This window comes from Triturus cristatus, chromosome 4_2, assembly GCF_964204655.1.
Source record: "Triturus cristatus chromosome 4_2, aTriCri1.1, whole genome shotgun sequence".
Lineage (NCBI taxonomy): Eukaryota > Metazoa > Chordata > Amphibia > Caudata > Salamandridae > Triturus > Triturus cristatus.
This window is the reverse complement of record NC_140586.1, coordinates 126,607,614-126,627,814: the sequence shown is the minus strand read 5'-3', so window position 1 is coordinate 126,627,814 and position 20,201 is coordinate 126,607,614. Positions and strand designations below refer to the sequence as shown.

The following is a 20,201-nucleotide window of genomic DNA, read 5'->3' as shown; positions in this document are numbered from 1 at the left end:
CCCTTGGCCCGTTGACATTGTTCCTACTTCCTTGTCGTTACACTGTACTTTGTTTAAAATATCTTCCATGTGAATTTTCGTGCACTTTATGATTCATTTGTGTTTTTAACTTGTGGTTGTTACTTTATTAGACTTCCAGTTCTAGTTTGATTGTAAAGCGCTCTGATATCCCTTGGGATCTTGTTCGCGCTACATAAAACTTTATAAATAAATAAATGTACACTGAGCACAAGCAAATTGACAGCCTGCTACTTTTGTCAACATGGGTTTCAATTTATGCAATTCGATAATTTCAGTAAGTTGCAAAAATAAAGATATCAAACCAGCTTTTCATGTCAGTTTAGTAACCCTTACCTGTATCATAGTTGTCAGTATCTGCAAAAGGAAGGAAAAATTGATCATATATATTGTGCCTCAATAGGACTCTTTCAAAGCCATTTGTGAAAGACTCACTATTCTGAGCATTTCCACATGAATTATTCCTTTCAAAGTATTTTAAGAAACGGGTTAGAATTAATGAAACTTCACAAGGAGCTAGGTTGTAACCATCTCAGCCCGCAGTTGTAGGCAGAAACTTCAACTCACGCAGACCGAACACACACACACACACTAACGACATCACCCACCCTCATTACTCGGAACATTTCACACCATGTTAGATTGGAAAACAGTATAACACACATGTTTCCCATCACAAAGGACTGCAGCAAAACAAATTGCAAAAACTTAAAAGAACACAAGAAACAGAACACATAATGGGCAAACTATTTGACCTTTTAACATACAAATAAGCTGAAGCAATTGAAAGTAAAACATAACTTTATGAACCACACACATACACCCACACACACCATGAGAAATGACCTCAAAACTAAACTAAACAACTTCACAGAGGGTAAAAAGCAATACACACAGGCTAACATTCCCCCCACACACACACTACAACAACAACTGCACTCCCAACCAGGACATACACAACCAAAAATAACTCAACAATAATCTACACAGGCATCACATCTAATGGAGTTTCCTCACTCTATGCAAAGAGCACATGGGAATAAAACCCAGTGGAGTACATACATAAACAGCACACGGCCACCGCCCACAGTAGAGTTTGCACTCTCCAAGCATACAGCACAGGAGCTTCAACCCACTGGAGTATGCACCTTGCTTGTAAACAGCACATGGGAATAAAACCCAAGGAAGTAGACACTATGCAAACAGCACACAACCTCAACCCAGTGGAATGCACACCCTCAATACTAAGAGCACACAGGCATCCAAATACTTTAGTTTTAGCACACACTACTGTGCGGCCTACAACCAAAGGTTATAGACTAAATGTGGATGTTTGTGCCACACACTAAAGTACACTCACTACTGCACACACTCCCCTCTCATGGACCTATGCACTCCAGCTGCACTCAGTAGAACATTGCAAGCAAATCAGCAATCAAATAGGCAATTAAGTTGGGTGATGTGATACATCTTTTATGACACAAAATGAAGAAAGACTTTTGTACTAGACATCAGGGGATGCCAAACCCATCTACAGTAGATCTAATTCAAACAAACCCAGGCATGAGCACAAACATTGGTATACTTCGGCAATGGGGACAATTTAGGACCAAACTATACTTTAATTTCTGCATTGAGTCCTATATCATATACATATAATTCAGAACTGACATCAACTGAGATCTGCTTAGACTACATAAAATATTCACTTGGTCAATACAGTGACGTAGCTAGGCGGGGGTGAGGAGGGGCGGTCCTCCCATGGCGGCACGAGTTTTGGGGTTGGCGGCCTCCCCCGCTCTTACCTACCGTCTCGGGCGGCAATAGCAACCTCCCCCGCTCCTTAATGTGTTTGCCGCGGGCGGTAAATGTAGAATCTCTCACCAGCACCAACCCCCCGTTCTTCATTGCGGCCGCCATGAGGAGGCAAACACAGGGACAGGGAGCGCTATGGGCGGCCAGGGGGCTTGCTATGCCACTGCGTCAATAAAATATGTGATTGAAAGTAAAGCAACTGTTGCTGGTCCCACAACTCCAAGAAATATAGGCCGACAATGAATCTTTACCATCTTTTAAGGTCTGGCATGAGCCAATACCTTTTGACCTTACTAAAATTATTTACAATATACTTACTTAAAAGGGCTTTCAGCCACCTATGTTCGTCCGTTAGTATGTTGTGATATTCACATTTTGATTCTGCCCACTATAGCTCATGTCCCTTTTACAAGGAGCACATCTGCATACAAGGTACTTCCCTTCAGTGCCAGTGTTTTTGTTTTTACTTTATTACTTTAGTTTAACCTTTGTTGTAGAACCTGATGCGATAGCAGGACTTTTTCTACCAGATGGGAGCACAGGGTACATTCTAGCTTCATCAGCTCATGTCTCCTAACAATGCTGCTGTAAATTAATTTTGAAGTGGCCTTTGTTTATCTGACTTCTGCTTTTTTCACGCCTTATCATGAACTCGCATGAAATCTGCATATATGGTCATGAAGGTGCTCTCTTTTTGCAACCCTGTCTGTCATTCCTTCTTTCTTTCTTTCCTTCCTTCCTTTTTTCTTTCATTCTTGCATTCCTTTCTTTCTTGCTTTCCCTTTTCTTTCTTGCCAGCCTCTGTTTATTTCTTGCCCTCCTCTTTCTTCCTTACTTTCCTCATTCTTTTTTTTCTTTCTTGCCTTCCTCTAGATCGCCTACCTCTTTATTTCCTCTCTTGCCTTCTCTTTCCTTCCTTCCTCTTTTTCCTTTTTCATTGCCCTCCCGCCTTTCTTCCTGGCTTCCTTCCTTTCTTTCTTTTCTTGCTTTCTTTCTTACTTGCCTTCCTTTCCAAAGACAAAAGGCTGGCAGTCAATTTCAGACTGATTGGCTAATTTAAGTCTGTGTTAGCCAAGATCTTTTGATTTTACTAAAAGATGTTGTATAACATAGACCCGACCCTTATATGGCGTTTCCGCCAGACATCATCCATTATTCTGAGGTTGTGTAATTCAAATGTTTTCCACCCACACCAGCTTGCATTAATGGTCAATGTGTCAGCTCACTTCAGTCATTGGCTGCCTTCACTGTGAATTACGGCTAGCTGCCCTGTCACAGGGAGCACATCCCCACCCACAAAGTATTTCCTTCAATGCCAGGGAGTACTATGGAAAATAGTGCTTTTTGAAACCAAAACATTGTTGCCTTTGGCCGATTATTTTTTAGATTGATGAGGGCCCAGCAGCTTCCTGAACAATATTTTGTAAAAACTACAACAAAAGAATTCTCAAAAGGCTGGGAGAAAACCCAGACCTATTGGCTTTGACAATACTTGTTTAATGTTAGCGTGCATTGTATATTGAGCAGAAAAAAAAAAGATGAGAAAGGTTGAGTACCAGCTTCCTTAATCTCTGTGGACCAGACATTCTCGCTTATGCCAGGCAGTTTCTCAAATGGTAAAGAAACATTCATGAACAAAGTGTGTCTTGCAAGTGATGAAATTGTACACGTCAGTCATACCTCCGTTTTGAGAGCCTTAACACTGCATCTTTCATTTCATTAAATTGCAGTTGCCAGTCAAGCAGGCTCAGAACACTGTATGCATGATGACAACACAAGTTGTATCTGCTTGCTCTATGAAAGCACTGCTCGCCAAACTGGCCTGTCAGATGCAGTGAGCATGCATAGTGCAGAACTTGCGCTCATTCTCAACAGCATGTACTTACTGACAGCTGTTTCTCCAGTAGAACACTTACATCTATGTCAGAACACCAAAAACAAAGTGAAAGTAAAATCCACCTGGCCCACAGTCTTACATCGCAAACGTGCCCTTAGAGATTTCATATGAACTGGCGCTTTTCATGCTACACTTTTTCGTTTAGGATTGTACTACTGCAATTTTGTGACAAAACAAAAACACAATTTTCTTTCAGTCTTTTGCCCCATTGCCAATCAAACAACACTGCATACGCTCCCTGCATCAGTGCTGCTCACCCTCAGACTGTGATGATGCCCCTTGTGATTCTGGCCAGAAAGAGGTCAGGCATTCCAAATGAAGAATTGTAGGAGCTGCTGCTACAATCACTTCTCAACATTTCTGGTTCAGATCTCTTCAAAATTGACTGAGGCGCTCTGTCCCTTGCATTAACAATGCCGCTCTTAAACTGTATTGGTAGCCCTTCCTGTAGCACTCAACCCTGCAGTTCCGTTCTCAAACAGCACATCTCCTTATCACTCACTCCTGCTGCACACTCATAATTCAGCTGCTGTTCTATGTTCATTCAGTGCTCAGCAATGTGGATGCCCTGTTTTGTGGCACTGGTGGAGTTCCTTCTTCAGCTTGACAGCTACATGGATCACCACTTCATCTCTGTTAAACACCCTCAGTTTTCACTTGTCGCCACTGTGGTATTTTGAAGTTGCACACTGGTATGAAGTCCCAGATGAACCCCACCATGAACTAGGATAAAACCAGCTCACCACCAGCTGTGGACAGAAACTCCAAGGGCCTGATTATGACTTTGAAGGTGCGTCGCCGGGTTAGCCCCGCCTCCGCACCGCCAAAGCTGTGGTTGGGCCGCTCACCAGATTGGGAGTTTCTTCCTGTCTGATGTGTTTTTTTAGGTGTTACCACGGCAGTGCCTCTAAAAACAGGCACTGAAAAGGGAATGCCAAGACTGAAAAGTCCATGCCGTGCAGGAAGTGGTGTGCAAGTACATAGGGAGGCACATGTTGTGCCCCCTGTGTGCATCCACAGGGCACAGAGGAACCGGGGGCTCTATGGGGCCCCCTTTGTTTCCTCTCCACCAGGGTATTCATGTAGGAGGAACTTCCATGAAAACCCTGGCAGTGAGGAAACTCCTAATATGCTTGGTGGGACCGGAGCAGTCCAGCCAAGCATGTGGATGCCTCTACACCGCTGCAACACCGCGTGGGAATGGCGGTTACCTGGAGGCTGCCGCTGGCTGTAGCGATCTGACTGCCCGACTCCTAATAGGGAGTTCGGGAGACTGCCACCACCGCGCCCCCTGAATCTGGAAGTCCGTGGATTACCAGACTCATAATCAGGGCCTAGGGCCTAAGTGTTAGGGATAGAACATACACTAATGAAGATCATACTTTACGCATGACTCACAACCTTCCAGACCAGAACAAAAGCCAGGATACCACAGATTACAAATGGTAATTCTAAGCACTTGTTTTACAGGTTGGTGGGGGGGTGCAACCCCACTCAAGCAGCAACCACAGTTCTTGTTAGGGTCAGGCACAAGCAAATCCCCACATTAACTAGTGCTCAACCCTCTGGTACCTTTGCACAGAGCAGTCAGGTGTAACTTATGAGGCTGTGTGTAAAGTATATATGCAGCACTTTAAACCGTAATAAAGTGAAAACACAATGTAAGAAATATTTCCAACAAATTTAGAAAAATAGAGTAAATAAAAAAATTAGAAAATCAATACCAAAACGACAAAAATCAGTAGAACCAGAGATATGAAAGTTTAAAGATGAATAAATATAGCACCACAAAGCACCACCTGTGTATATCTGGTTGCAGGGACTGGGACAGCGGGCTGGCTTAAGGGACTCGATTAGGTCTGCTGAACAAAAGCGCATTAAAACGTGATAACAAAGCATTGTGAGGTCCCGCGTCGAGGGTGCCTCACGTAGCTGAGCTGATGTGTTGGCTCAGAGGAGCTGCGAAGCATCAATGCCAGGTCCTGCATCGTCATTGCGGATCACTTGGAAAAGGGTTTCCAATTCAAAGTCTGGCATCAAAGATGCATTGCACAGTCGAAGTGATGCAACGTTTTCGAAGAGTTGCAAGGTCCCGAAGCGAGAACCTACATCGTTGTTAAGGCTGTCGATGAAGAGAGATTTGCAAAGCGAAGACCTGCGTCAGTGAAGCTTCGCACAGCGGCAGTTCCACTGCAAACTGTGAGATCAATGTGGAATGAGTCGGTTCTGCTCAGGTTCGCACCACACAGCAGAGGAGATGAGTAGTTCTGCTGGATCCACCGATGCGATGGCAGGGCACCTTCAGCAAACTTCCAAGGGTCCAGGACTGGGGTATGAGTTACAGATGGCAGAAGTTCAAGGTTGTTGGATCCTTGTGTCCCTGATACTTTAGTCAGGAGGCCAGCCAACTCGCCTTTGGGGTCACTTTGGAGTCCTGGGTTCAATAGAGGCAGGTCCAGTCCTTCTCACCGAGGCAAGAGGGCAGCAGGTCAGCACAGCAAGGCAGCAGTCCAGCAGAGTAACAGTCCTTTCAGTAGCCCAGCAGTCCTTCTTCCTGGCAGAGTATCCACATGTCCAGAAGTGTACTGATGATTTGATGTCTGGGGTCCAATATTTATAGCTGGGACTTCCTTTGAAGTGGGAGACATTATAAGAGGTTTCTCTTTGAAGTCCATGGACATCCTGCCTCCATTGGCCAGGCTCCAGACTAACTACAGAGGGTATGCAGCCCTTTCCCTGGAGGCAGGACACAGCCTATTCAAGTGTAAGTAGGGCTGTGCCCCGCTCTCTCTCCTATTCTGCCAAGGAGGGACCATTCAGGCACACCTAAGCTCTATTGTGTGGGGCTGCCTAGGAGCAATAGACAAACCCCAACTGTCAGCTACACTTAGTCATGTGACCCAGAGACAGGCTGCAGGCACTAAATGGCTAAATCTGGAATGTGCCAACTTTCTAAAAGTGGAATTTTCAAAATTGTACAGATCAGACTGCGGCATGAGAGAGGATATTTCACTACAATTCTAAAGACACCAACCATGAACTGGTTACTTGCCCCCATTTGGAAATTATCACTCATTAGGTGTAATAAGGTCATTCCAATGTTATCTTATTGGAGAGACAGGCCTTGAAGTAGTGAAAAATTAAGGTAAGAGCTGATCACTACCAGGGTGTGCAAAACTAAAAAGTACATGTCCAACTTTTTTTTATATCCAACTTTGTTTTTATTTAGAAAAAGAGGTGAGCTCAAAGTACACAGCTGTGTGCCTACAACCATCCTGGCCGGCAGCGAGCAAAATCAAATTCCATTTTACAAAGGCCTTACAGCCTAACATATCGCACATTTTCCCCTTCCAATTCACTGCCTTCAGCGTGTCATACTCCGGAGGCCCACCACCCCACATCCCATCCAAAGCCGCGTGTATGCCCGATGCGGGGGCGGATAAGGCAGGTGTACCTGGTGGTGCCCGGTAATCTCCGACACGAATCTCGCAGCTGAGGGCAACCCTGTCGCTAAGCCGGGGCTGCAGCGCGCTGCGCGGGTACACAATGTGTGAGGTAGCTCGTGTGTGGCGGTGTAGCGCCCCGATGTAAGCGCGCAGGGTCGGAAGGGGTTGGATAGAGGCGCGTCGCGCCGCCGCGTTGGGTTATCAAGGCCCTATTAACGCACTTAACCTCTACACGTCCTGAAGGCAGGACAAACTGAAGTAAATAGAAAGCGGGGGGGGGGGAAGTGGCGGGGGGAGGGGGGAGGGCGGCGGGGGAGGGGGAGGCAAAACGGCAGTCCTCGCAGCGGTGTGGAGGGGGAGGCCCAGGTCTAAGGGACGCAGCACGTGGGGAAGCATGTCCGTACCGTGGTAGGGTCCGGCCCCGGCAAGCCCACCCGCAGCTAGGAACCCCCCAACGTCGAGGGTGTCAAAGCCCCCGGCCGTGTGAGAACCTCAGAGCGCGTCTGAGATATCTCGTCATCGAACAGTTTCAAGGCCCGCAGTCTCGGCGGTTTCATTCGCGCGTGTTCTATCCTGCCCAAATGGGCCACCAAGGGAGACCAGAGGGTCTTAAACCTGGTGTCTCTAAACTGAAGGCGGGCTGTAAGCAGTTCCATCGCCAGTACCTGCCAAAGACGAGTGAACCACACGTTGACGGACGGTGGCTCCGCCTTCTTCCAGTACACCGCCACCGTTTGCTTTGCAGCGCCTAACATATGAAGGCTCAGATGCCAATCGCGGCCTGTCATTGCCCTTCGCGACGTCGGCCGAAGGCCCAAAATAATCGTGAGGGGGTTCTCTGGCAGGGGGTAACCAAGCACCTTCTTGATGTGGCTGAGGACTTCCTTCCAATAGGTAGTCAGACTCGGGCACGTCCACCAAATGTGGATAAAGTCTCCTGGTGCTTGAGCACAGCGCCAGCACAGCGGGGACACCTTGGGGAACATCTTCTGCAATCGGACAGGGGTGTAGTACCACTGGGTCATCACCTTGTAGGCTGATTCCTGTTGGGGAATGCTGCGGAAGGTTTTGGGGATATCGCTCCAGAGCCTCGTCCATTGGGCGGGATTAATCTCGGAGCCCGAAAGATTCTGCCAGCGCTCTTGGTACGGATGTAGGCCTGGCCGCTGAGAATGTCGAAGCACTTTATAGACTCGAGAGACTAGGCCCTTGTATGAGCCAAACGTGCGCGCCAAGTGTTCAAACTGGGTGAGAGGTCTCGTGGCCGCCTGCATCAGCGAAGAGCCCTGCACCCAATGCCGAAGCTGAGCGTATTGGAACTTGTCCCCGTCTGCCAGCCCAAAGTCCCTTTGACATTGCTGGAAGGATTTGAAGGTCCCTCCCTCGAAGAGGTCTCGGATCGTCCGGCAGCCACTCTCCGTCCAGTTCTCGAAGTATGGCGCGCAGCAGGCCGGCGGGAACTGGGGATTGCGAGCTAGAGGGGTGTGCGGTGAGGGGAAGGTGGTGAGGCCCCTGCGGACCGCCACTTTATCCCAAATCTCTAAGACCGTCCTAGTGGGGATCGCCATATACGCACTACGGTGACGCGCCGCCCGGGGCAGCCAAGCGTGATCCCAAATCGGGCGACAGGTAACTGCCCTGTCCATGTGGAACCAGATTTTCTCGCTTTCCCACGCCCCCCACTCCAGGACATAACGGAGGTGTGACGCCCAGTAGTACTCAAGTAGATTGGGACAAGCAAGGCCGCCTCTATCCCGAGGAAGCTTTAATATTTTGTTAGAGAATCGCGGTTTCTTACCTCCCCAAATAAAGGAGATCAAATCCCTTTGTAGCCCCTGGATGTAGTGTTCCGCAATGGGGGTCGGCAGGGTCTGAAACAAGTAGAGAATCTTTGGCAGCACGGACATCTTAATCGCGTTGAGGCGACCAAGCCAGGAAAGCGGCAGTGCCTTCCAGGCGCGCAAGTCGTCTAGGACAGAGCGTCTGCACTCCTGCCAATTGGCCTGCGTCCAGGTGGCTAGGTCCGGCGTCAGGTTGAGACCAAGGTATCTCACGGAGTCGCTCGCCCATTGATATGGGGTGCTCGTCCGCAACGTCGCTGCCTCCGTCTCCGGGATCGTGAGATTGAGCACCCAAGACTTGGCGTGGTTAATTTTAAGCCCGGAGGCCCGCTCATAGGTATGTAGCAACGAGTGCGCAGCTGGGAGCGAGGCTGAGGGCGAAGACAGCGTGAGGAGGAGGTCGTCAGCGAAGAGCGCAACTTTATGGTCACGTCCCCGAAGGGAGATACCCTTGATGTCCGGCGACTGGCGAATGAGAATAGCTAAGGGTTCTACCACCAGGGCGAAAAGCAGAGGCGATAGGGGGCAACCCTGCCGCGTGCCCCTGCAGATGGGGAAAGGCTGTGTGAGTTGGCCATTCACGCGCACCCGGGCTGCCGGGGCAGCGTATGGGGCCATGATGCGTGCCTCCATTTTGGGTCCAATCCCCACTTTCCGCAGAACCGCTCGAAGGAACTCCCAATCCACCCGGTCGAACGCTTTTTCAGCGTCTAGGGACAACAAGCAAGCCGGGATATTCCAATGCCTGGCCTTTCCCACTATGTGGGCAATGCGGCGAACATTATCTGCCCCCTGGCGTTGGTGGATGAACCCCACCTGATCCGGGTCCACGAGGTGTGGGAGATGAGCACTAAGCCGTTTGGCAAGGATTTTAGTATAAAGTTTAAGATCCGAGTTCAACAGGGCTATGGGCCGGTATGAGGAGCAGAGGGTGTGGTCTTTCCCTGGCTTTGGGATGAGGGCAATCTCGGCCATCGCCATGTCCGGGGACGGCCCCCCCGAATCCGCGAAGGAGTTAAAGAGACGGTGTAGGTAGGGTTGCAGCTGCGGCAGAAAGGCACGGAAGAATGCCACCGGTAGCCCGTCTGGTCCAGGCGTCTTGCCAAGCGGAAGATCTCCCAGGGCACCCGCTATTTCTTCCAGCGTGATGGGCTCCTCTAGGAGCTCAGAGTGGTGTTTACTTAGCGGTTCCCATTCACAACTACCCAGTGTCTCTGTGATCAGCGCAGGATCTGGCGGCTCTCTCTCGTACAGGGAGGAATAATATCCATGGAACGCCCGAAGTTTGGCTGCCTCGGTGGTCACCCATGTACCTCCCCCTCCCTGTAACTTCGCAATGTGGGCCTTTGCCGTCCTAGCGCGCAGCCGCCTTGCCAGCACCTTTCCCACCTTATCCCCACCGATGTAAAAGCGCTGCCGGAGCGCAAGAAGTGCCCGTTCCACCTTGTTCGTCCGGTGTGCCCGTAACTGACCTCTAAGGACCGCCAGGCGCCGCTTATGGACCGCCAAAGGGCGGGTCTGGTCCATCTTCTCCAGCGTCTGGAGTTCGCGGGTGAGTCTGGTTTCATACAGGTGGGCCTCCCGTGTCTGCGCGGCAGAGATAGCCGTGAGGGTACCCCGTATCGTGGCCTTAAAAGCGTCCCATAGGAGGGGGAGGGGGGTCTCCGGCAACTCGTTGTCCTCGAAGTAGTCCAAGATGGCCGTCTTTATTTCCTCCCTGTCTCTCGGGTCCCGTAGGGCGTGATCTGGGAACCGCCAGCGGCGCGGACCGGGGGCGCGAGTGGAGCGCTCGTGGAGTAGCAGCTCCACATGGGCATGGTCGGAGACCGAGATGCTCGAGTGCGAAACCGATATAGTGTCAGAGAGCAAAGAGTGGGAGACAAAGAGCATGTCGATGCGGGAGTAGGAGCGGTGGACGTGCGAGTAAAAAGTGAAGTCTTTCAGCCCCGGGGAGTGGTAACGCCACACATCCACCAAGGTCAGAGCAGTAAGGGATTTTTTCACAGTAGCCGACAGGGCCCCCACGCCTCGGAAACCTCCCCCACAGCGGTCCAACTCCGGGTCCCAAACCAGGTTAGAGTCCCCCCCCACTATGAGGTCCGAATCCACCGGGTCGAGATACTCCCGGATGACCCCGCGCAAAAAGGTATCTTGCCCCTGATTAGGGGCGTAAAGATTGCAAAGCGTGAGCCTACGGTGCCCCCTCGTGAGCTCCACCCTCAGTACCCGGCCCGCAGTGTCTCTACGCACCTGTGTGTCCCCGTGACAGAATCCCGCCCGGCAGAAAATAGCAACTCCCGCTGTCTTGGTGGCCGCGGAAGCCCAAAATCTGTGAGGGAAGCGCGGATGGGCCATACGACCCACATCAACCCGCAGAAGGTGCGTCTCCTGCAGGAATACCACGTCTGCCCCCTGTTGGAGCAGGTACCTCCAGATCTGATGGCGTTTGCTAGGCGAGTTAAGCCCCTGCACGTTCAAAGAGACGACCTTCCAGGAGGGTACAGTAGTCACAGACATGGGTCAGCACGTGCAGATATCCCCCCCGGCCACCCCCAGCCCCCCCACAGAGCCCCCCCGCCAGAGGGTAAGGAAAAAATGAGGAAGAAAGTCAAAGAACAAAGATAAACGAAAGAGTTAGAGGCACAAAACGGCCAACATGGCCAACAAGGACTATTCCAGTCTAGGGAGTGGCCAGGCACTTCGGCACAGGTTATCCCAGAGAAGTCACTCTCCCAGGAATAGTGGTGGGGGTCCGTCGGCACTACCGCCATTCTCCAAGTTCGAAGGAGCCCCGGGCCGCCGCCCGGCATCAGGAGTTGCAGCAGCGACAACAGCGAGAGGGCCGCCGTCTCCTCCCGCACCAACAGCCGGGAACCACAAAGCGGGCCATCTCAGTTACCCAAGGGAGAAGGAGCCCAAATTGCATGCCCGGAAGGCTACTAGGGAGCAGGCTCCTGTGACCCCGCCGGTGAGGTTCCGGCCTCCAGCGACCGAATGTGGCGTATGATGTCTTGCTTGTCCTTCGAGGAGCGACTAGCGGCAGGGGAAGGTGAGCGCCCCGCCCGGCGCACCCTGGACCAGCTAGGCTTAAGCGAGGCTCGAGGCCCCGCGGCACCGCGCATCGGGCTGGCCGGAGGGGAGTCCGGGATCTGGAGTAGCTGCGCGGCTTCCCTGTAGGACCGCAGCACCCGTCGTCTGGACTCCCAGTTGAAGATGAGGGCGAAGGGGTGTCCCCATTGATATCGAATGTTGAGGTCTCGCAACTTGTCCGTAACCGGTCGGAAGGCCCGCCTGCGCCGGAGGGTCGTGGGGGCCAGGTCTTGGAACAGCTGTATCGGGGCCCCGTTGAATTTGATGTCCGTCCTGTCTCTTGTCGCCTTGATGATGGCCTCTTTTTCGACAAAGAAGTGGACCCTCGTCAGGATATCGGGAATCAAACCTGGCCTTCCGGGTGGGCCCGACACTCTGTGGGCCCTGTCCAAGGCCGGCGGGGAAGCGTCGTCGTCCCCCCGGAGTTCATGCAGGAGGTCCGCCACGAAGGTCATGATATCCGTCCCCTCCGCGCCAATCGGGACGCCCCTAATGCGGATGTTATTGCGGCGCCCCCTATTTTCCAAGTCCTCCTGCCTGATCTGCAGCTCCACATTCTGTTCCTCCAGGGCCGCTATCCTCTGCCACAGGCGCTCCTGATCCTCCGAGCGGGCGTCCAGGGTTTTCTCCATGTCGTCGACCCTGTCCCCCAGCTCCCCCACATCTCTCCGGAGCTCCTTGACGCAAGCCTGGCCCTCCGTGCGCAGCGAGCCGATTTCGGACTTGAGGTCCTGCATGAAGACCGCCATGAAGGACTGTGTCACTGGCTCTGCCGATCCACCGGCTCCAACCGCCTGCGAGCCCGTCGGCGCCCCTCCAGGCTTACTCCAAAGGCCCTTTACTGTGGCATCTTTCGCGGGCGCCGATGGGTCCTTTCCTGACTTGGTGCGCGTCATCTTGCCGTTATACGCCGCCTCTACAGGGAGACCCCAGCCGCAGGACGGCTCGTCCACTCAGCGCCCCCGGGGGGCCAGCCCGCGCCGAAGGGTGTACAGGCCAGGTCGAGTCACGTCCAGCGTAGGGCTGCTCCACTCCCCAGGTCGCGAGCCCTGTCGCAGCGCCGCCGCGGACGCGCCTCAGGCGCAGTAGGTAACCAAGGCCTCGCGGCCCACGCCGATACGCGTCGTCTTCAGGGCACGGAGGCCACCAGGTCGCCGGGCCCACCAGAGTCCAACTCAGGGCCCTCCCCACTCACACAGGGAGCAAGCAGCACAGCGTCCGGCGCTCCAGGAAAGCGCGCTGTCCTCGCAGCGCAGCAACCACCCGGGGGGGGCCGGTAGCCAAGCAGTCCCACCGTCCCGGGTCCCGCTGCCACCGCACCCCTCAGCCCCGCTCCTCCGTCGAGTCCAGCAGGAGGGGCGAGCTAATATCCAGGGCTCAGTCCAGCCTCCAGGCCCACAGCCGCCGCCCGCGAGGACCAGCCAGCCCAGCCGCCTCCAGTCCAAAGCTCAGATCCAGGGCCGCAGCAACCTCCTCCGCTCTAGGCCTTCAAGCGCCCCCACCGCAGCCGTCGCCACCACACGGACAGCGCTCTCAGGAGCCCCCCAGCGTCCGGGACCACCGCTGTCAGGGCACCCTCCGCGGCTACAGGCTTTACCCAACCAGGGTGAACCGCCCCGCGGGCCGATGCCTCCCGCCGACCTCCTCACCTCGGGCGCAGTCCAGCGCAGCAGGGTCCGGTGCTCGCAGGCAGCGTCCGCAGCTTCAGCGGTGCAGGGTCCCAAAATGGCGGCCTCGCCCGCCGGGGCAGACAGCCCAGCTCCGCTGTCCTCGACCGGCACCAGGGGGTCTCGGCCCCCGCCCTCCGCCGCCTCCGATCACCTCAGGCCGGCCAGGCGGCCTCTCAGACGGCCCCTCAGCAGGCTCCAGCTATCGGGTGGTCCGCGGGACCCAGCAGCGTTCATCGGCGCAGGTCGCGCAAGATGGCGGCCGTCTCTTCTGCGCCCGGGAGCCCTCAGTGTCCGGCCTCCGATGTCGCCAGTCGTGCTCCCCGAGCCCGGCACACCAGGCAGCGGCAGCCCCCTCCAGCTCCGATGGCCTCTCGCACCAGGGGAAGCCTTTTACCGGCAGTCAAAGGTGCTTTAGAAGCTTATTTAAGCCGGCGGCAGCCCGGAGCCCCGACAGCTCGCGTCCTACACCATGCTCGGCTTGGCCACGCCCCCCCCATGTCCAACTTTTTAAACACACTTCACCTTGCCCTCTGGGCTTACCCTAAGGGTGACATATCTATTAAAAAGTAAGGTTTGGGTATGGCAAAAGGTTTGTTTTGCCAGGTTGAAATGGTAGTTCAAAACTGCACACAGGCTTAAATGGAAGACCTGGACATGTTTAATGTGCTGCTTATGTGCGTAGCACAAGCAGTGCTGCAGACCCACTAATAGCATTTAATTTCAGGACCTGGGCACAGGCATTGCTACCTTACTAGGGCCTTACAAGTAAATTAAATATACCAGTTGGGTGTAAGGCAATTTGGCCATGAGAACACCCGCACATTAGCACCGGTTAGCAGTGGTAAAGTGGGCAGAGTACTAAAGTCAGGAAAAAACAATTTAGCAAAACAGGAGGTTGAAGGCAAAATGTTAGGGGTAAAACCACACCAAGAATGCCAGGTCTCACAGAAACATCTTTCTGGATAGTGGCAAAAAGGACAGTGCAAACCATTTTACCATCCAGCTATTTCCACCCAGTAATTGATAGGCTTGACAGGTGCGTCCCTCACAGGCGTGAAACAAGCATTTCTCCTCTACAGGGAGGATCAAGGCCCTCAAAGATGGCCCTCCACTCATGCAGTGCTTGATTTGTAAAAGAATGAGTGCAAGTGCCCAATGCTCTGCTCAGAAGCCCACAGCCCGTGCTATTAAATGTTGGTACGTAAACCTGAAAATCACCTCAGGCCTCTTGAATCCACTACCCGACCCTCCCTGCACCTTTATCTCATTCTTGCCGATCCCTGTTTTTACCCTTTATGAAGGTTTTTCCTTCTTTCTCTTCCTCCTCCTTTCCGGTTTGTTTATTTTTCCCTTTCTTGCTCACGGTCAATATCTGATGAGTAAAAATAGGCGGCGGTCCTCAAAAATAAGTGCCGGTGGGCCCGACTGGCAACCACAGTGTAAATTAAGCACTGCTCATGTGTGAGTGCCAAGGACACCTACCCTTCTTCCACAGTATAACACAAGCAAAAAAATAGGATAGGCTGTTTCCATATCCACCACAAGCATTTCAGTAGCAAAAGATATCAGACCATCAATGGTAGAAGGAGCGAAAACTCATTTGCATTGGGGCCACCCTTGCACAAGGTCAATCTGTGTAGGCGGTAAACTGGCTGTGGCCTGCTCCAAGATAATTTTAGCAATGGTAGACGCCTCTGCTCTGGACTACCAGACCGTATGTAATGGGCTTGCTACCTCAGGTGTGCTGCCCTTTGTTTCTCTAATGAGGCTCAATGACATTTGTGCAGGAAAGTTTATTCTCAAGGAAGAAAAATAACCCTGCCCAGAAATAGATATTTACGCAGGATAAACTATTTATGCCTAACATGCAAAATGAAACAGATATACACATTGAAGTATCCTTACATAAAAAAACATAAGGTTTGAAAAATTGTATGTGGGCTGAAGTACCCCGACTAGATGTCATAGGTGTAATGCAACTCAAAGAGACTTTCCATGGCCACTGAGTAAGGAGATAAAACAAAAACACTAATCAACCAAAGAAACTGGCTTATTACCAAACTGAATAAAGTGTTTATTTTGGAGGCTTGGTACTCAAAGGAGCATTAAGCACAAGAAAATGTATAGAATGGATTTTAGTTCATGTAACTAAAAAATATACAACAATCACTGCACCCAATTAAGAAAACAGAATGTGTTGAGCAGGGCTTTAATAGATATTACGGTGGAGCATCCCCCTTTTTTGCTCGGACCAAAGCTCAAAGAATCCCTAGTTCACTAGACGGAAAGAAATGCCCAGGGATTCTCACAATCTAGTCAGGAGGAAACAACTTTCAACACAAGCAAACGAGAAGGCTCCATGGTCATCTTCATGATTACCTTCCATGTGATGTGCAAGCAGCTCAGATTAAAAAGGGGGATGTCAGTGATTCTCTTGGTGTTAGCATGCACAAGTGCAGTAACTGCGGAATCAGCTTTAATATGTATTGCTTTTGCCACAAAGGGAATATAATTTGTAATGGAGAAAAAAAAATTGAAGACATCACGCTACCCTAGACATTAGTAGCGAACAATGCAGAACAATACGTGTTAAATGAGCAATATATGCCTTGGTTTCATAAAGAAGCAATGTAAGTTAAAGTTTACCAGAAAGCACACACACGAGTTGAGCAAGTTTCTGTGAAATGGGAAAATATGTTTACTGAGCCTTGATGAGATTGCAGTTACAGCCCGCAAGCACATATCTCATTGTCAATAAAGACATGGCTTAGAAAATGTGACCCAAAGGTGACTTTAGTCTAAAGCATACAGAGTCAGATAAGATTTATTGGAAACAGAGCAATAAATATGCACACAAACAGAGAAAGAAGGTTAATATTTCATTAAAGAACTATGATAAAGAAAATGTAGAGAAAAGGTTATGAGTTAAAAAGACAGAGGTGATGTGATATTTTTGTAAAAGTATCTTATTAACTTTTTAACCCGTCTTGACTGGTTATTGACTTTTGAGATGATTGCAAAGTCAGCAGTTTTTTTAGCTATATTAACAACTGCCTGCGAGCAGCAATTTTAGATCAGTTTGTTCAACTTCACAGAGGTGATTGATCTCCCGGCTATGCCTCGCCAACAGAAGTCTTGTCTCTCTTTATTTAAGTTTTCCCCCAACATTTGGTGAGCCAGCCAGGAGTCCCATTTGCCCTCGACCGGCTGCTGTCTCAGGAACACCACCTAACCCCGCTGCATACAATACTGCACATTTATGACAAAGTAAGCAGACACCAAAAGAAACCTAAAGTTCTGCCTATTCACCGGGGTCAGTTAGGACCCGGAGATTGCCATCTTTAAGGTGAGGACAATGTGGACTCATTTCCATGTTTGTATATATGACTTGTTTCTTTGGCAATGGTAAACATGTAAATGGGTTATCACATGCAAGACTGTGTAGGAACATTGCACAATATTTGATTAAGGCACTATATAGTCGGTAGATAGTTTTTCCCCAATATAAAGTTGGAAGTGGTCAGATGCGCATGATTCAAAGTTGGGAGCCCAATATGTGTTCATATATTTTGACAAGGAGGGGTGGCTGAAAGACCCATGTCACTAAACATCACCTCCAGTAAGAACTGATGGCCCCATTAGGATGGCGGGCGGACTTCAGTCTGCCCGCCACCCTAGCAGTTTTGGGACCGGCCGCCAGCAGAGCGGCAGTCCCGCATCACCAATTAGGATGTGATCACCACCCTGGCGGTCGCATTCCGTATTGTTAACATTGCGATGGGTGCTGCTGTGAGCAGAACCCGCCGCAATGCCAAAAATACATGTTGTGCATCGCCATGCACAACGCGGCAGTCACCGCGCGGTGACTGCCACCTTGTGCATGGCAATGAGGACGGTATCATAGGTACCCCCCAAGTGCAGCCCCTCACCCCCCCGGGGGCCCGCAAGGGGCCCCCACAGCAATTCCCACCAGCCTTTCCATGGCGGCATCGCTGCCATGGAAAGGCCTTAACCGCAATGCATCATAATATGGATGGCAGTGCCTTCCAGGCACCACCACCATATTATGCCCGAGTTCTGCCCGGCTGGCAATCATGACGATTGCCGACCAGCGGAAAAGCATGGTACCCCCCGCCATGGTACTATGGCGGGGGGGTAAATGTGATTGTGATGGCGGGCAGATCGCCACCGCCAGCCGGGTGGTGGCGATGTGCCCACCATCAAAATCACCCCCTGAATACCCAAATCAACATCCCATACCTGTTATCTGGAAGTCACTTCATGGCCTATGAGGAGCATGGTTTGAGGGTTATCCTCTTAAGCAAGGAGGGAAGTAACCAATGACTACCAACCTAGAATGTAGTTTAGAGTAGAAAAACTGATTCATTTTAGAAATAAGATTAAGGAGTTTATATTTAAGAAAAGATATATGTTGGTGATGAATGTGTGTATGTACATGTAAACAGAAATGTGGCCACAGAGTAATGTTTTATAAAGTTATGATGCATAATTGGCAAGTAAGAACCAGATTGATAGATTTCCTATCTTCTGAAGGATGGTGTAAAACTTCAGAAAAGGAATTATTAAATAGGTAACAAATTAACACAATAGATAAAAATCTTAAAAGAATATATAAAAAGTTGCTACAAATATGAGGACTATGGAGACTCCGCTAGAATATATGGAACATACCTTTCCTGTTGGTTAGAAAAGGTTACAGAACTATTGTAAAGAGGCTACCTAAAGATATACATATCCTTGACCAGAGGAAGGGAAGTTTGACAATACAATCTTGGAACACACGATCACATACCTTAAAAGTAAATAAACAAGTGTTTAGTTGCAAACGAGAGAAGCCACTTCAGCTTTTGGTGAGTCTTTTGTGAGAAGCCTAAAAACTCCTTAAACATCTGGCCCCTACCCCTACATGATCGCACAAGTAATTCTCTCAAGGTACCCAGTATTAATCCATTACATTAGCGCAGTTGTATAAAGCTGAGGTGAGATTTGAGAATCCTGAGGTTGTGACCCCTTCACTATATCTGAAGGGTCCCTCTAGTGGTGCCCTATAGACAGGCATCAAGGCCAAAACACACAAGTACTCCCAAACAGCTTATAAAGGGTAGGAGACTCACAGTTCTCAGGACAATTGGAAGCACAGTTTACATTGCATTTAGATCAAGCCTTTTCCCCAGGAGGTTAGAGATGAAGGGCAGGGTCCAGGAGATGATGACAGTCACAGATCTCATCAGCAACGTCAAAATTGTTACAAAAAAGAGACCTAACAGGAAGGGTAGTCCAAGAGTGTGTGTCTACCCCACAATGAAGAGATGCGTATGATGCAAGGTGGAATGATTATGTAGATAGGGGTGTTGGTATAGCCCGATGGCCAGTATCTCGATAAAAAGAGGAGGATTTTTAAAAGACTGAGGATGATGTGCCACCTTGGCAAAGGAGAAAAGAAGTGTTATAATTACACCAGAGAACATTCAGAAATGGTTGTTTCAAAGTGAAGATAGAAAATATGAGAGACGCAGGGAGGGAAGAACATCGGGATAATGTATCTGAATGATTCAAGAGAACTTTTGGGAGGATGGCTGACAGAATAGAATAAGTACATAGGTACACAGATGACATTGGTGAAATGCTTCAATCAAAGGAGGCTAGATGCCCCACTTACAACACTAGCACTCAAGTAAAACTCCTCATCTTACTTTATTATAGGGATAGATCAATGGGGTCGCCTAGCCACACTAAGATGTTTATATAAACACAACTAGAGAAGGAGAGCAGGGCGCTTTCTCTAATACTAGGAAACCCTGAGCGACTGAGCAGTTACGGTTTCAGGGAACACACAGGTCCTCCATATCGCAGAAAAGGATCTGGGAAGGTTTCAGGGGAATTGGCGCTACGTAATATACTGATACCACAGCTGTATGTTAAACCAGTTTCAAGCGGCTATGATCCCATCCCCAGTGAGATAGCTGCTCAAGGAGAAAACCGTTGGTATAATGTCATACCCTATGCATATAATTTAGCAGGTGGACTGAAGGCCTAGCCTCGCAGAAGAGCTCATGACCAAGAGAAGGGTCCTTCGTCCACATGACATGGCAAATGCAGAGGATTGTATTCTCTAGTGTGAGGGAGATTCAGACTGAGATTATCCCTATATGCAACAGTCAATGCATGTGGCAAAAGTATGCCAGACAGCATAATCCCCAACATACCTTTACCCTAGTGCACCAGATGCCCTTGATGCGTATGGGACCTGGAGCACCTCATTATGTTCCAGGGATACAAATGGAGAAAGAAAACCTCAAAAAGCTGTTCCCATCACTCACTGAGGGAGTGGTGAAATAGATAGAACCTTTTAAAAACAAATTGCAGGAGTCACCCTGGCAATAGGTGGCTGGACATAATGGGT

The 20,201-nt window shown here is 50.2% G+C and overlaps 1 protein-coding gene across 5 annotated transcripts in view; it reads right to left on the bottom strand.

Annotated features, from left to right (window-relative positions):
• Positions 1 to 20,201, bottom strand: part of LOC146833145 (ohanin-like) — a 189,197-nt gene that overhangs the window by 55,307 nt on the left and 113,689 nt on the right. For all 5 annotated transcript variants that reach the window (XM_085600774.1, XM_085600777.1, XM_085600775.1 and 2 more), the window contains one exon: positions 355 to 375. In XM_085600774.1, coding sequence (XP_085456900.1) covers positions 355 to 375 — 21 coding nt within the window. The remainder of the gene's footprint in view (positions 1 to 354; positions 376 to 20,201) is intronic.